The 16,761-nt window shown below is 57.2% G+C and overlaps 1 protein-coding gene and 1 long non-coding RNA gene across 7 annotated transcripts in view; one reads left to right on the top strand and one right to left on the bottom strand.

The window, feature by feature from the left end:
• Positions 1 to 637: 637 nt before the first annotated feature.
• The window catches only part of SYNPO (synaptopodin), a 55,035-nt gene continuing 38,911 nt past the window's right edge, over positions 638 to 16,761 (bottom strand). For 4 of the 6 annotated variants that reach the window (XM_042994207.1, XM_042994233.1, XM_042994228.1 and 1 more), the window contains 2 exons: positions 8,523 to 10,873; positions 638 to 3,433 (listed from right to left, as the gene is read on the bottom strand). In XM_042994207.1, the coding sequence (XP_042850141.1) occupies positions 2,729 to 3,433; positions 8,523 to 10,873 (3,056 nt within the window). In that variant the 3' untranslated portion in view covers positions 638 to 2,728. Of the gene's footprint in view, positions 3,434 to 8,522; positions 10,874 to 16,303; positions 16,501 to 16,761 lie in introns of those variants that run through there. The other 2 variants (XM_042994215.1, XM_042994224.1) reach the window with 2 other exon arrangements.
• On the top strand, positions 7,948 to 16,413 carry LOC122240879. Its single transcript, XR_006220626.1, has 3 exons — positions 7,948 to 8,002; positions 15,996 to 16,094; positions 16,330 to 16,413. It is a non-coding gene; the product is annotated as an uncharacterized LOC122240879 (long non-coding RNA).

Consider the following 16,761-nt stretch of genomic DNA (forward strand, 5'->3'; position numbering starts at 1 on the left):
TGCCCCTTAGGATCCTGCATCCAGCCTCTGCTGGGAGCTCCTAGAGAGGAAGGAGAGGGATGTTCCCAGGGCAGGCTCGGCCTCACCTGGGAGTGGGGCCACAATCCCCTTCTCTAGACAAAGGACACCCCCCTCAGGTGAGAAGCACCCAGATAACCTGGGTCTTGAGCTCACTAGGGTTATCTGGACTCACATGGGATCTCTTGTAGGGGCTTCTCTCCCTGCATGGAGCCCCAACCTGCCATGAAGAAACAGCCCCGGAGCACTGGCCCCTGACCTGGTTTGGCCCTGCCTGCTTCAGTGACAGTGTCTTGTGGTGAGGGCCTGGGAAATACCACCCTGAAACATCACCTAGCCCAGCTCATTCTGCACACACAGGGAAGCTGAGGCTGGATAAGGAGTGGCCTTATTCAGGGTCACCCAGCTAGTAGATGACAGGATCAAGATTTCAACCCTGGGACTTCATCTATGGCCTGGAGTTTTTCCATTGTTCCCCATCTCTCTTCATGGCCGCTACTCCCCGAGCTCCCGTCCCACCTGTATCAAACATTCTCATCCACCCAGAGCCCCTTGGACTGTTCCATGGGGAGAAGGGAGGGGCTTTAGACACAGCCGAAAATGACACAGGAGGCAGAAGCATACAGGAAGCATTTATTGAGGGCCAGAGATGAATTCTACAGGAGGCAAGAGGCAGAACACAGGCAGTCTCTAGTGGGTTAGAGAGGATAGGGGCTGGGAGAAGGCAGTGACAGGGAGAGAACAGCCAGGAGAACTGAAGCTTCTCAAGGCTGCCTCCTGCTGGTTCTTTGGGGGAAATGCAGGCAGAAGTGGATTTGCTATGCTTTGGCATCAGCCAGGGGCCCAATAGTGTCTTTTCTCTGAAAGAGGCCCTTAGCCCCAGTCTCCCATGCTACAAGGAACCCTGAAACAGATGGGGACTTTGGTAAATGTGGTCACTCATCATTGACCAAGCAGGAGCACCCTTTTACCTTCCCACTGTCAGGGCCTATGTTCCCAATCCTTAGGCCCTAGGCACCCTCTGGGATCACTCCTTTATTCCAAAGCCCCCCTCCCAACTCTCTCCCACTGTGGCCCAGCTTTCCCTAGCCTCACTTAGGGGTTCCAGGTCTAACATCATCTGATGCGTGGGTAAGTCTACCTCTAACCCCAAATCACACTCACTCCCTCACCTTTAGCCACATCCTGGTGTCCTTTCACCTGCATCTCTTTGATCCTCAGCCCATTCCAAGCCCCACCCCCATGCTCCCCTGCTCTTAGTATCCTGAGGCTGAAACTATAGAATTCAACCACATTTCTCCCATGCCCTGACCCTCCTGGGGATTGGAATGAGAACCACCAAGGTTTGAGGGTCAGGCCAGGGCCTGCAGCCAGGCTTCTCGAGGTCACTGGGCATCGGGCACTAGCTAGGCCAGAGTGTAGTGGGAAAGAGATGGGGCAAAGCGGTGCCCATTATCTGGGCAGGATATGCATACTGGGGCCTAAAACTGAAGCATGCGGTATTTCCTAAGGAGCCAGAAACACAGGCAGACTCTAGTCTAACCCTTCACTCACCCACCCGTTCTCATCTGCCCCCAAATGCTGCCTAGCCAATCCTCTGCCGCCAATCTCCTTCCCTTCCTAACACCATGGAATGCATTTCAGGACTGGGAGAGCCCTCAGAGGTCATCTGAGCCAATCCCCTTCCTACTAGAATCTCCTCTATGCATCCTGGCTCCTGCTTGAATACCTCCTATAACAAGGAACTCTTGCCTCCCTCTTTCCAAGTGGGCAACCTCAAACTCAGGGCCATCAGGTAAAACCACAGGGTAGTGGATAGCTCTATATCAACTCTTCTCTCCCCAGCTCAGATTTTAGCCCAGAACTTTCCATGGAAGGGCCCAGAAAAGACAGATGGGCTGGAGGCACCTGTAGCATGCCTGGACGCCCAAGTCCTGGGGCTGGGGATAGAAGTCATCCCCTTACAGCTCTCCTCTCTGGCAGCAGGTAAGATGCCCAGGCAGTCTGAGCTGAGGTGGGGAAAGCATGAGAGGGATCTGGGAGGAGGGATCTTCCCATCTCTTGTCTCCAGAGGGGCCCGGCCGGGCACCTTGAGCTGGCCTGGGAGACCTCTCTAAAGGTCACCATGGTAAAAATAGAGCTTGTCTGGGAAGGGATGGAAAACAGCTGCTCCTGCCTGGGACTTGGTGCCAGGGAGGCGGATGGTCAAGCCAGGGCCTGGACAGGGAACTTAGGCCTAGGATCTTCTGAACACACCCCTCGTTTGCCAGACTCCAGAGAGCAGAGGCAGGGAGGGAGGGAGGAATAGGGAGCCCCGGACTGCATGCAGCAAGCCCAGGGGTCCACATGCACAACACCCTACCTCTTCCAAGGCACGTGTGTGTCTGTGTGTGTGTGCTGATGGGAGGGGAGGGGGAATCTAGACCTGTGAAGATCGCCTTGGCCAAAGGCCCACTAAACAGATGGGAAAGCCCAGGATCGGACAGAGCAAGGGTCTTGCCCAGGGTCACACAATGACTGATTCGAATAAGGGCCAGAACCCAAACTTGGATCACTACCCCAGCCCCAGGCCCAGAGCTCTACTCCCCTGACCCCTTGTCCAAAGAGGCCAGGCCTCCTGGGGATGTGGTGCCAGGAGCTGCCAAGCCCCACAACTCTTCTTCTGGCTCAGCCCTCCCGGGGTGGGGATGGAGCGGGAGCGGGGGAGGCTTTAGGTGGTGCAGGAGGCCTCGGAGGGGAGGCTGCCACGCTTGAGCCTCAGGCTGCCGGTCCACCCGCGGGGACAGATGTTGTAGCCGAGGATGCCGGGCGACTTAGCGCCGGAGTCCTCGGAGTCGAGGGACACATCGGAGTCTGTGGGCGAGCGGCGGGAGGGGAAGGGCCTGGGCGGCGCCGGCAACGGGCTCCGGGGGCTGGCGCACGGCGAGGGCCCGGCGGACAGCGGGCTCCGCGGGATCGGGGAGAACGTGGCCCCGGGGGCGGCGACGGGGCCGGGCCGGGCGGGCTTCGGCGAGCGCAGGCGCGGCGGCGGCGGCGGCGGTGGCGGCGGTGGCGGCGGCGGCGGTGGCGGCGGCGGCTGCGCCCCGGGCGGGGAAAAGGGCCGCAGGCTCTCGGCTCCCGCCGGCCGCGGGGAGGCGCTCTTGCGCCGGGCCGCGTTGATGATGTTTCGCGCCAGGAGGGCCTGCAGCTGGCGGCTGGGAGGCCGCGCCTCTGTCTCAGGTCGCAGCGGGGACACCGAGCGCTCGCTCCACGAGGGAGACATGGGCGGCGGCGGCGGGAGCGGCGGGGGGCTGCTCATGCTGCTCCCGCGGCCCGGCTCCCACGGCCCCGGGCTCACCCAGCCGTCCAGGCTGCTGGGGGGCCGGGAGGCGCCCGGCGTCCAGGGCGGGGAGGTGGGCAGGCTCTCCCGGCGGTCCTGGGGAGAGAGCAGAGAGGGCGGGGGCAGGCGTTAGTGCTGGGGTCCTCTAGACCGGGGTTTCGGGAGGGACCGAGTCTGGGTTGTCCACTGCACACAGTCGGGAAGCCAGGCCCCCAAGTCAGGGGAATAGGGCCTGCAGTAAAACGCAGGGGTCCCGGCTCTCAGCCCATGCTGCCTGTCCCTGCGCTCAACGGGGAGGCAGGTGAGCGGTGGTGAAGAACGCTCGCTCTGGAGACAGACCCCTTTACTTACTACTGAATGAACTTGGGCAAGTTATTTCAGCCGCGGAAGCAACCGGAAGCCTTCGGGCTTCGGTTTCCTCCTCTGTAAAATGGGGGTATAATACCAGCACTAGAGTTAGGGGGTTGTTGTGAGGGTTACATGAGATAACTCGTGTAAAAGAATGTTACATGTATTGGAAGATGCCCTGGAGGAGAGGAAGGGCTCAGGAGGTGTTAGTTACCCGAAAGAAATACTGGAAGGATACACCGGAAACTAACCAAAGTGGGTCTTGGTTAGGAAATGGGGCCACCGGGGTGGGGTACACAGCCACGGGGGTGGGAGTAAAGCTCTAGCGTATTACTTTCTATGTAAGATTAGGTTTCTGAAACATATGGTTGTATTATCTATTTTAAAATGTTAAGACAAAAATACTGATCATTATCATTAAGGGCGTAGGGAAAGACCCTCTTAGTCCCAACCCCCTTGTCAGGTTGCCATGGTCACCTCCGAAGTTTTCCCTGGATGCCCCCAAGCAGGGAGGAAGTTCCCAGTGACAGATGGGGACACCAAAGGGAGTTGGCTCATTCTGCCCTAGACGGCACACTCCCCCGACTGGACTTCTTGTCAGCATGGGGTAGGGGGTGTGGATTTGGTGGGGCGGAGTTGGTGAACATCTCTGAGGTGATAAAGCACGGCTCTGCTGTATACTATTGTACCTGTTTCCTACCTATTTAAGGACCCTCCAGCCTACAAGTTTCAGTCTCATCCTGTATCTCTCCTTGGATCCTCACAACATCCTGATGAGGTGGCTGGCATTATCACACCCATTGTACACACCATCTGAAGATGAAATTCAGAGGTGTAAAAAAACTGCCTGCTGTGTTCTGTCCCACCAGGAAATGTGTGGGGGTGACCACCTCTTATCCAAAGGCTACACCATGCTTAAGCGGTTGGAAGCACTGGTTTGGGCTTTGGAATCCATGCCCAGCTTGTATCTGCTAAATCATCCAACTCTTCGTCCGATCAGATTGCAGCAGTAAACCAGTCCACTCAGCCTTCAATCCAACCCAGATTCACCAGCAGTCATTCCTCAGAGTCCAGACTTAGCCAGTCCATTCAGTGTCTTCTACTCAATCAAAATCCAGACTCATTCAAAAGATCCAGTCTTTCACCCAATCAGTAACCCGCCACAGCCAAGCCAGTCAGCCTCTCATCCAATCAGAATCCGATTTCTCCCAATCAAAAGGAAGTAATAAACTATGTTTTCTCCATCCAATGCAGCAGCTACTAGATGGGCTGACTCAGAAGGGGGTCCCTTAAACCTAAAGAAAAATGTTGTACAGCCGTCCCAATAGGAGATTTTTCATGGGATAGTAATGCTGGAGGGGCCCTTAGGGACCTCCTGGGGACATCCAAGACCCCAATCATCAACTTGGAAAGTTAAAGCTCAGCGTGGGATCCACCCCTTTCACTCCCAGGGTCGGAGTTGTGTATATATGAGCCAGAGACACTGGGAGCTGTTCTGGCTGTGACATATCCCAGGAAGCTTTCAGTTAGCCCAGCTGTGGGAAGTGGGGCCAGGAGTTCATGATCCCAGCCCATCAACAAGCATCCAGGGCTCTGCAGCCAGGAGAAAGGCGGGCTAGGGCAGGTGGACTTATCATACCTGTCTGAAATCTCTAAGGGTTATGTCTGCCTTTGGTGGCCACAAGGGGAAGGCTTGGGCCAGCAAGTGGCCCTAGCCTGACTTCCCAAGCCTGGGTTGGAATGTGGGGCAGTGGGAAGCAGCTCCTCACCATTTGGAAGAAGGCCAGAGCCTGACCTCATCGGAACTGCCATGTCTGGGTACTGACTCTCTGTGCGGGGGGCGGAGGGGGGAGGTGGGGTGCACAATACAAAAAAGCTGTGAGAAATCAGGACTGTTCACTTTCTGACAAAGCTCTCAATGCATTACATAAGCCAGAACTCCCTGGAAATGCACATGGGTGAAGATTCAGAAAGAAGCGCCCACTTAACCCAGCCCCAGCCCCATCGCAGGGCATGTGTGTGGGGTGAAGGCTTGAACAGAGTCGTCAGACAGGAACCATCAGAGACCAAGCAGAGCTAGCTCCCCGATTGCCTTCTGCAATCCTTTCATTGGACGCAAGGCAGACTAAGGCCCAGCCAGAGGTGAGAGGGGTTGTCTAAGGTCACACAAGGAGTCAGGTATAGATCTGGGACTACAACCCACTTCTGACTCTTGATGGCAGTTTGCTCCTCTCCACCAGGGGCGGAAACTCTGTTTTCAGGAGCTAGGAGGTGACAAATATGGGACATTGCCAGATTAGATAACAGGGAGAGGAGGAGGGGGCCTGAGGGAACCAGAAAGTATATGCTCTGGCTCAAGGCATTTAAATCCCACTTTTAGGGGCTCCTGGGTGGCTCAGTTGGTTAAGTGTCTGACTTCACCTCAGGTCATGATCTTGCAGTTCATGAATTCGAGCCCCACATCAGGCCCTGTGCTGACAGCTCAGAGCCTGGAGCCTGCTTTGGATTCTGTCTCCTTTGCTCTCTGCCCCTCCCCCGCTCAGGCTGTCTCTCTCTCTCTCTCTGTCTCAAAAATCAATAAACATTAAAAAAATTTTTTTTTTAATTCCACTTTTAAAGAACTCAAACAAACATGGACTGTAAGGGGCTATGGGTCTTCCCTATGCTCCACAGCCTTTTTGGCCAAACTCTGAAGGAAGGAGAAAACAGAAGAATGTGATTTCCACAGGACTATGGTTCCCTAAGTGCTGACCCAGGGACGAGAGAGAGGCAGCCCTTGCCTCCAAGCCGGCACACATCTATACACACGGCAGATCCAGACACGCAGCGGATTCAAACAGTACTCAGAGACACGCCACACGGTAACTGGGTTGTCCCACCCCACCTCCCAAGCCAGAATCGGGAAGGAGAGAGTCCTGACCACCAGCCAGGGAGTGCGGAAGAAAGAAAGAAGCAAGACAGATTTGAGGCCGAGTGTATTGAGAACAGGAGAGAAAACAAAGTTGGGGGAAGAGCTCGGCCAGCCTGGCCGCAGGAGCTGCAGGATGGAGGGTGGCCTCTTCCACTGCTGGCCCTGGCGGGGGGGGGGGGGGGGGGGGGGGGGGGGGGGGAGGGTAGAAGGGAGCAGGGTCCAGGGTAGGGGCTTCGCTCTGTCCTGGGAGGGGCCGGGCACGAAGAAGCTGAGCTCACTTACGACTCCCCCACGCATGCCCCCAAAGTTCTGGGCAGAATGAACTCACTAGGAAGGCACCCCCTGTTCCCATGGAGACGAGCCCAGAGCTCACGAAAACTGCAGGCTCAGCCCAGCATGGGCACCGCCTCCACCACCCCTCACCCCGCTGGGGAGCCCAGAAATAGGGCTGGGGAAGAGAAAGTGGGTGGTGCTCGGCCCCCAGCCTTGGGAAGCTTCCACCCGAATTCTGCCTCTTGCGTCTGTATTCTCTCCCTGCCCACAAAGCCTGGTTTGGGGGCTGCATCACATCAAAGGTGTCAGAGGTGGTGAGCATCTCACACTACCTGACTCAGCACCCTCACGATACGGGGAAACTGAGACCCAAAGATACACACGGAATTAATCTGGTAGAATCCAGATCTCTTAAGTGCCGGCCCTGTCCTCAAAGCCTTAAGGTCTCCTCCTCTGTCCCACTGAGCTGCTAGGCCCCTGCCCAAGCCCCTGCCATGCTTCTACTGTCTCTAGGCCACCCTGAGCCTGTGCCGTCCCAGCCGAGGCTTCTGATCCCCTGGCTTCCTGAAGCAGCTCGTTGCAGCCACGCCCCAGGACGCCCTTACAGACCTCTCATCTCCAACGGTTCTATGGCAACAGCCCATTTCCCTCCCCATCTCTTTCCAGGGGACTGTCTTATCACTTACAAGGCCTTTCTCTCGAAGCACCAGCCTATCCCCTCAATCCTCGAAGACTGTCATAGCTGGAAGGGCCCTGACTATATAAATAAGTGGGGTGGGGTGGGGGGCTCTCTCACTGCACACTCACATCTGCACATCCTTCTACAGGGTTCCCCTTCTCTCAGGGATCCCCCGGGACTTCGCACGCCCTAGCACACTGAGGGCCAGCCAGATGGGGTCTGGGATGAACTGCTCTAGCTATCCCCAAAGTGGAGCCAGGTGTTTGGAGAGGGCACGGAGGCGGGTTGAGCAGAGGGGCAGGAAGAAAAGCATCAGACAGCAGTGGCAGGCTAAGTCCTCGTCCAGCAGAAGAACCCACGAGAGGAGAAAACGTGGCAGCCGAGGCAAAGCTCTCTGAAGCGGCGGAGAGGAATCGGTGTCCAGAAGGCAGAGATGGAAGAGAGACCTGTGCAGGTAAGAAGCCAGCGACAGGCAGAAAGACGCCGGGAGCTGGGGCAGCTGAGGAGGCAGACCCTTGGCTGGCTGGTTGCACAGAGGCACTGGCAGGCTGTTTGCTCCAGAAGCCCGTGTTAGGGTCCCCTTCTAGGCCATTCCCCAGCAAGACGCTGGCATCCCTAAGGCTCACAAAGGCCAGAGGAAGCCCCCCAGCCTCATTTCGGCCTGCCAAGGGAGTTCTCTCTCCGTGACCCTCCCTGCTATCCGGTATCGGACTGCAGATCCTTCAGACTTGGAGTCTCATGACCCTTGTGGCAGGGAAGGAGGAGCTGCAGCCCAGAGAGGGCTTGCCCAAAGTCACAAAGCTAGCTGGTGGCAGCATCAGCCTTTGAGCCCTGGGTCCCCATACTCCTGACCCTCAGCTCTGTGCCACTTCCAGCCACATCTGCTCTCCATCCAGCCCTCGGAGAGGGGACCCTGCCAGGCAGTGGGATCCCTGCAGGGTCCGTTACTTGAAGCAGAAGGAAGGCTTCCACACCTGAGCCTCGATCCCAGCATTCCGGGTAGAGAAGGAGGGCCTGGGGGCCTGCTTGGCTCGGGGAGACCACGCCCTGGAGGGCGACACAGGGGAGATATCACTGCTGTAGGTAGGGCTCACGGCCGTGGGCTGGAGGCCATCCTGGCCGGGGGAGGTGTAGAGGCCCGGTGAGGAGCGGGAGGGCCGAGGCAGGGCCGGGGATGCCGGGAGAGCGGCCTTGGGCAGGCTGGGCACCAGGTCCAAGGAGCTCGGCTTGGCGGGCGAGGCGGCTCTCGGAGAGACCTTGACGGGCTCCTTGATGGGTGAGAGGACGAAGAGAGACTGCCGCATCTGGTAGGCCGGCTGCTTGGTGGGCTCGGGGCGCAGGACCCCATTCTCGGGCAGGTAGCCGTGGTAGAGGGAGGCAGGCGGGGTGCGAGCTGGGCTCCGGGATGCCACCCGGAAGCCACCAGGAGCATTGGTGGAATATTTCCAGGACGAAGGCAGGGACATGGTGGGTGAAGGGCAGCGGGCCAGTTCGGTGTGGCCGGAGGACTCGATGACATACTTCTCCATCCGGGACTGGCGGCGGGCGTAGAGCTCGGCCCCCTTCCCAGAGGCCTCGGACAGGTTCTGGTTGGGTTTGGGCTTCGGCTTGGCCTGGACGCGCGGAGACTTGAGGCATGAGGCCCACTCCGGGAGGACTTCCTCGGCTGCCCCGGGGCTGACCCTGTCCCGGGGTGCGGGCTCCTGCTGGAAGTTGGAGGCCTCGGCCCCCAGGGCAAAGGGCTCCTCCTCCACGCCCGCCTCCCCCTGGTCCCTCTGCCTCCGCTTCTCATCAGCCGTCTGTACCAGATCCAGCAGGTCTGGGTTCGGGGTCACCTTGGGCTTCTCTACGAAGGTGAACATGGATTTCCGGCTGCCCCTGCGGGCCATGGACTCCTCCAAAATGCCTGTCTTGCTGGCCGGAGCTGCCTGGCCCTTCAGGTGAGAAGGCTTGGGGTCAGAGCTGGGGTAGAGGGCAGAGTAGGATGGGGGAGACCTGCCCCGGGAAGCCAGGGGAGCCGTGGACAAGGTTTCAGCATAGGTGGGGGGTGGGGTGAAGTTCCCCAAGGGGCGTCTCTCCAAGGCAGGGCTGCGCTGTGCCACGGGCCTCCTCTCCACCATGGGGCTGTGGGGCATCACATGTCTCTGTGGCCGAGGGCTCCTGTCTACCACGCTTGAGGGCTGGGGAGCCCGGGCCTTCTCCCCGAGATGTCGTCTCTCTACCATGGGGCTCCGTTCCACCTGGCCGGTGCTCCCTGGAGCCTGGATCCCGAAGGGCCTGGCGGTCCTGTTGACCACTGATGGGGGCTTGGCCAGTGTGAAGTGGACCTCACTGTATAGCTTGGTGGGCGTGGGCGTGGCTGCCCATCCAGACGGCTCAGGTTCCGCTGACACCGCTGGGACGCCTGGCTGCACATCGATGAGCAGGCAGCTGGACGAGAAATCTGGGGCTGGGATCCCAGAGCTGGAGATGGGAGTAGTTTCTCTGGAGAAGGTGTTGGTGCTGGTAGGTGGAGCTGACACCTTATCGATGAGGAGGGTGCTGGATTTGACCTCTGCAGCCGGCTCGGGGGGCTGCCCGCTGGCACACGGGGTGCTGGGTTTGGAATCTGACACCGTGCCATTGGGAGGGAGCTGGCTTTCTGAGGGCTGCTGGCTCTGCGGGGCGACAGTGGCCGGGGGGTTCTGGTTGACGTCTGTGTGGTCTGCGTCTGGCAGGCTGTGGTTGCTGTTAGAGGCTGGCGTGATAAGGGTGGCGCTGAGTGAGGAAACGTTTTGGTTGACGTCTACAGCTGGGCTGTGGGCCTCAGCCGCGGGCGGGCTTGGCGGGGTCTGCTGGGTTTCTCGGTTCTGGGACAGGTGCAGTCCATTGGCTGTCAGCAGGGCCGCGTTCTCCTTCAAGTAAACCACCAGCGGTACCTCCTCCTCCTCGCTGGCCACCTTCTCCAGGTGCCGCAGCAAGCTGGCTTTCTCTGAGCACCCCTCCATGCTGTGAGCGGGGACCCCTGTGTCAGGGCTCTGGCGGTCGCTGTTCCTTGGAGGGCCTGGCTCAGGGGGTGAGGTGGGACTCAGGCCGAGCCCCGAGGCGTAGCCCACAGGGCCGGCAGGGGGCACTCTGAGGGACTCCTGGCTGGGCTTCCGTTCCCGTTCCCTCGGGCCGGGGTTCTCCAAGGTGAACTGGTTCACCCTCTGCCGACGCCTGTTGAAGAGCTGGACGCCTCGGGAGTTGGAGCTGGGCGGGGTGGTCAGCTGTGCCGCGATCTGCTGGCTCCGGGCCTTGGCCTCTTTCAGATCTTTCTCAGTGAGGCTGGTGCTGTGGGCCAATGCTGTTGAGAGGGACAGAGGTCCAGTTAGCAAATGGGAATGCAGAACCACGGGAGCAGAGACAGACAGACAGACGGCCACCATGCCCCTCCTACAGATGCTCTTTTCCTCTGGGATTTGCTCTTTACTCACTAGTCCCTGGAATCCCCTCTCCTCAGAAAGATCCCTGACCCAACAACCATCATGACCCAACTCAAAGGCCACCTACCTGTGGGAAAACCTCCCCTGATTACCCTTTCAGGGTGAACCGGCCCCTTATTTGGCTTCTCCCTGAAGGTTATTGATACTGTACTTTATTAAATTCTGCAAGAACACCTCACCCTAGCAGGAGAGGCCACACTACATCCCTGACCCATTCTCTCCCACCCTCTCCACTCACTGGGCTCGGCCCTGCTGGCATTCTTTCAATTCCTTGGAAATGCCAAGGTTGTTCCTGCCCCAGGACCTTCGCACTTGCTCTTTTCTCTGCTTGGAATGATCTTATCCCAGATGGAATACCATGTCGGTTCCTTCTTGCCATGCAGGACTCACCTGAATGTTCCCTCTCTGGAGGGGTTTTCCTCTCTAATCAACTCTCCCCTCCCCTATCCTATCCCTTTGTCTTATTTCCTTCATGGCATTCACCATCATTTGCGATTATCTTCTTTACACATTTCCTGGTTTATCATCAGTCTCCCCACCTAGAACATCGGCTCTCAGGGGGCTATGTGTGACCTTGCTTGACCTGGTCATCATTCTATCCCTGGCCCCTACAATAGTGCCTGGCATAAAGCGGGCACTCGGTAGGCATTACTGAATGCATGAATGAACCCCCAGGACATTTTCTATGTGCCTGTCTTAGGGGCCTTTACGCTTTCACGGCATAGTCATTTGCTAACACTAACACTTCCTCTTTTTAGAATAGGTAATACACTCACATGGGCTGAAAACTGAGAAAAACAAAAAAGCGTGCGGTAAAAAAATGTCCCTCCGCCCCTGAGCATCCACACCACAAATCAGGTAACCACGGTTACTAGTCTCTTCTTATAGAGTTTCTTCCCATTTTTATTTCCATAATCATTTTAAAGTTCTCATATTTTAATATCATAAAAGTAATACATTGGGCTAATTTCAGCAGCAACCGTACTGGAACGTTGCATTAGTTTATTCTGTCCTCGTAAGAACACTAGGAGACCAACATTACTTGTCCCTGTTTTACGGAAGTGGAAAATGAGGTCCAGAGGCTGTGTACGTAACTCACCCACAGTCACACAGCAGAGTGGCCAAGCAAAAGTCAGCACCGGTTCCCTCTGGGCTCACAACCCATGCTCAAGATGCCTGCTCGTCCCCAAAGTTCCCTTTGGCACCTTGTAGGGTGCCACTACAGGAGACAGAGTCAGTGGGGGACAGGTTCAGTCTAGGATTGGAGTCTGGGGCCCGAGGTCGGTGATCAGGCTGGGGTCAAACCCTGTTAATCTGTAAGTTCACTGTAGGCAACCATTTCTCTTCCAATCCCCAGAGCCCAGGTGGCACACCGTTGGTGCTCAATTTATGCTTATTGAACAATGAATGAACAGATGGACCACTGGGAAGATGGATGAGATAGCCTGTGGCCAAGATTACCAGCTCAGTCAGTGGCTGGGAAAATTCCTCCCTCCGTCATCCTCCCCCAGCCCTCCCTACTGTGGGAAGCTAATTAGTTCTGGAGGAATCTGACCCTGCCCTCCCTCCTACCATGCCCTCATTAGCACTGGCCATGACATGCTGAATGGGTCTCCAGGGACAGTCTTTCTAGGCATCCTGCCAGCGAGGCTCAGAATTCACGGACTCCCAGAGCTGCAAGGGCCCTTCCAGAGGAGCTATTTGACCACCACCCCCATTGTAGAGGTGAGGAAACTGAGGTCCAGAGAGTGACGGCGCAGAGGAGAGCTCACACTAGGGTCAACAAAGACGTCCACGCGGAGCAGCATAGCCGAAGAGGTTCTCTGGCCCCAACCTCCTCCTTCCCACCTCCCATCAGGATCTGGCTCCCACCCACACACACCCGTGCCCACCGGTCCAGGACAACCTGCCCCATGTGTCCCTGACGCTTGCCCCCTTCTGGTAGGGCTCCTCTCCTGCCTGGATCACCCCATCCATGAAAGACGAGGGATTTGCAGGTTGGGCCAGGCCGCTGCTGCCGTGGGTGCGGGGGGCCGTAGGTAGGGGCGAGTCAGCCACGCAGCAGGGCCTTGAGAGGTTTCGTGGCTCACGCAATGTTCGTCTCCTCTGCCCTGCTTAGCAACCAGGACTCCTGGCCCAAGTCCGGGCTCTGCCATTTGTTACTTGTGAGACCTTGGCAAGTTACCACACCTCTCGGAGCCCGCTTCCTTGACTGAGAAGAAGTGATAAGAGCACTGACGTTAGGGCCGGGAGGCTGCGATGAGGTCACGAATGCCAGCACTGCTCGCTGCCATCAGGCCCAGTGGACAGGGCAAGAGGGCTCATGCTCCCTGGGAGAAACTGCTCGTTGGTGACCCTTCTCTACTCCCTGGAGGGGTCAGAGCTTTTTCTAGCAAAGGAGACTCACTCCACAGATCGGGATCCTGAGAGGGAATGTGACTCTCTCAAGGTCACACAGCAGGGCATTCCAGAGTTATGGAGAGGGAGGGATTATTGTCCCAAATCACGGGACCTTGGAATCTCAAAGATGGCGGTCACTAGGTCCAACTGCCCACATAATTCCTGTGTCCCCAAAACCATGCCCCTGAGTTACAAGTCTCTGTTTACATACTCAACCGACAAGGAGCTCACTACCCTAAAGAGGTGCCTTCCTTACATTAGTGCTCCTTACATTAGCTCCCGACCTCTGGACACGGTTCTGTCCCCTACTGCCACAGATTTTTCTTTCCAACCTGACAGTCCTGCAGAGTCACAGATACAAATCATATCCCCCTGGGGTATGGTCAGGATAAACACCTGTGTAGCCCCAACAACGTTTCTTCCGCCACAATTGCTAATGTTGATTCTACATATTATTTAATTTCCACAACAACGCTATGGAAGCGCGAACTATTATTATCCACCTTTTAGTGATGAGAAAACCAGGGCTCAGAGAGAGAAAGTGAGTTGCCCAAGGTCACAAAGCCAGAAAGTAGTGGAGCTGGTTCACCCCCGGCTCTGCAAGACTCCAGACAGCACCAGGCTTTCTGGCTAACGGGTTCCCACAGTGTGAGGCTCACGGAAAGTGCTTCATTGTTTGAATAATCCAGACCTCCCAATGTCCCTGCACTTTCCTGTTTTTCTTTTTACTTCTCTGCTTCCATCCTATCCCCAGACTGGTTCTAAAGGCCGCCATGGGTTTAGAAAATGCTCAAATGTGAGAGCATGAAGGGCCCTTGGGGGATAAGCTGGCCTGGGAGGCTTCTCGAGAGGCTTCGAGAAGAGTGGGCCTCGGGCCAGGACCTGGTCTGCTGACCCCCAGGCTGGGCTTGGAACCTCCCCCGCCCCGCGCTGCTGTTCTGGGACAAGAGGAGGGCAGCAGAAAAGGCCAAGGGGTGAGAGAGTCCAGCCTCCAAGGAAGCTCCCGTACCCCCACCCCCAGCCCGCAGTGACTCCACGGAAAAGGAATCCGGCAGGAGGCTTGGGCAAGACCCTGCCAGCAATCCAGATGATTTCTGCCACCCTGCGCAAACCACGCTGAGAGAAGGGGGCTGGGCCAACCCCAGAGTCCCCCACTTGCAGGGCGCCAGGGAAGGCAGGTCCATGCAACATTCCCCAGACACAGGAATTGTTGCCCCCCGCCAAGCCCCAGCCAGCCAGGTGCAAGACGGTGCTCCCTGTTGCTAGAGAAGCAGGAGGTAGCCAAGGGCCATAGGGGGCAGGTATCTCGCTGAGCCCCCCATCTGCCTGGCTGCAGCCTGTTCCTGTGCCAGCCATACACCCCCTCTTCTCAGGTTGGGGTGCTGGCCCTTGAAAGACCTACCCTGGACATTGGATCGGGAGCTCTGAAGACAGGCCTTCAGGAGAGGAAGGAGTGAGGGTAGATACAAGGAAGAACTGCCTGGGGTCAGGAGAACTGGCTCCAACAGGGGTAACTCCCTAAGTGTGTTGGGGGACAAGAAGCCCCAAGTACAGCTGTCAGAATAAGGGCTACAGTGGCTGCTGCGATCAGGCAGCCCTCACTATACCCCGGGGGGTCGTGCCGCACACTTTACACACATTACCCTATTCAGTTCTCCCCCCAAACTCCGAGAGGTAAGCACTGACATGCTCCCCAATTTGCTGATGAAACTGGAGCTCAGAGAGACCTGTCGAAAGCCATACAACTTGCAAATAGCAGGGCTCGGATCTTTCCAACCAAAACTCAAAGTCTGGTTGCAGAGTCTCATTTCTTAACCGTTCCGCCTTTCAGCCCCAGACTTTGGGTCCAGTGCTCTTGGATAATGGTCTGCAGAACCGCCTGTTTCCTCATCTCATGATCGATGTCCCCAGCAGTGCCCTCTCCCCTGTCAGCTGCCTAGAACAACCCATGCATCCTCTCCCTTCTGCCTGTCAGGAGAAGAGCTGAGAAAACTCATTCTTACTAAGGTAGAAATGACTGCTAGGAGATGAAAGTCCAGGGGAGTGGAAACAGCATGGTATTGGGAGTCAGGAGACCTAAGTTCCAGTTGTGCTCAGGCAGGGATAAGCCCTTTCTCCCACCCCTGTCACTTCTATAGGTAGTTGCCTGGTCTGCTGACCACCAGGCCTGTCTGGACCTAGGATCTGAAGGAAGGAGGGGGGGCAAGGGAAGGGAGGCCAGAGCAGAAGGTCAGGACAGGGAGAGAATTCAAGGAAATGCTTCTTCACACGGCTGCCGTCAATGGGAGTATCCAGGCCCCAAGCAGGGTGGAGTGGGACAGGGAGCCAGAGGTGGGAATAGAGACTGGCTGGAGGCAGCCCATTGTGGACGCCCGGGAGTCTTGGCACTGGGACAGGTAAACAGGCTGGGTAAACTGCCCCCTGCTGGGGTCAGGAAGGAACCAATGGCTGGCTGCACAACCTCTGGCTCAGCTGGGGGCAGGAAGATGAACTGGGCCTGAGTAATGGCCTGACCGCCTTGCCAGCCCCTGCCCCATATCCTCCGGGCTGAAAGGAGGAAATGACACAGCCTCCATTCCCTAGGGAGTTCTCCATCCACGCCACAGTCCCAGTGAGTGCAACCTGACTGAATTGTGGCAGACTGCCAGCCCTCCTCTCAGGAGGAGAATAATTCATACTAAGGTGAGGAGGACTGCCAGGACATGGGAGATGCATAAGAACAGGGATGGGAGTCCCAGACCTAGCTCCGGCCTTGCCACTGACAGGCTGGCAGAAGTCTTCACATGCCTCTTCTCTCGATGCCCAGAGGGGAACTGAGACCAGAGAGGGATGCCATATGCCCTAAGTCACACACCCCAAACCACAAAGGCACCTCCGAGTGCTCATCTTACTCACTCCAGCTGGGTCCTCTCTGCAGCCCAGCTTCCCCCTGGATGCTGAGCCGGCCTCGGTTCTCAAAGCCTCCGGGAAAGGCAGCCAATTGCCTCGCTGACAAAGAGAGGAAAATCCCACATCGAAGGCAACGGAGAAGCTGGATGTGACTTCTCTCCTCCACAGATGACTCAGCCCAGCTCTTTATCAGGAAAACCGATTTTGCAACAGCTTTTTAAATGGCCTCTCCGCCCCCAATCTCTCCTCCGCCAATCTACCCGCCCCATGCTGCCAGATTCATCTTCCTCTGCCTGGCTTCACTCACTTCTCTCTCCTGCCCCCCCAGGATGTGGAGGGTCAAACAGCAAGTCTTCATCCTGGCATTCAGGGCCCCCGACACCAGAGCCTGCCTGAAAGCTTGCTAACCTGCTATCTGTGCCCTCAGCAACGGCCAGAGAAAATCCAATGGCCCGTGTTT

Source organism: Panthera tigris, chromosome A1 (assembly GCF_018350195.1).
Source record: "Panthera tigris isolate Pti1 chromosome A1, P.tigris_Pti1_mat1.1, whole genome shotgun sequence".
Taxonomy (NCBI): domain Eukaryota; kingdom Metazoa; phylum Chordata; class Mammalia; order Carnivora; family Felidae; genus Panthera; species Panthera tigris.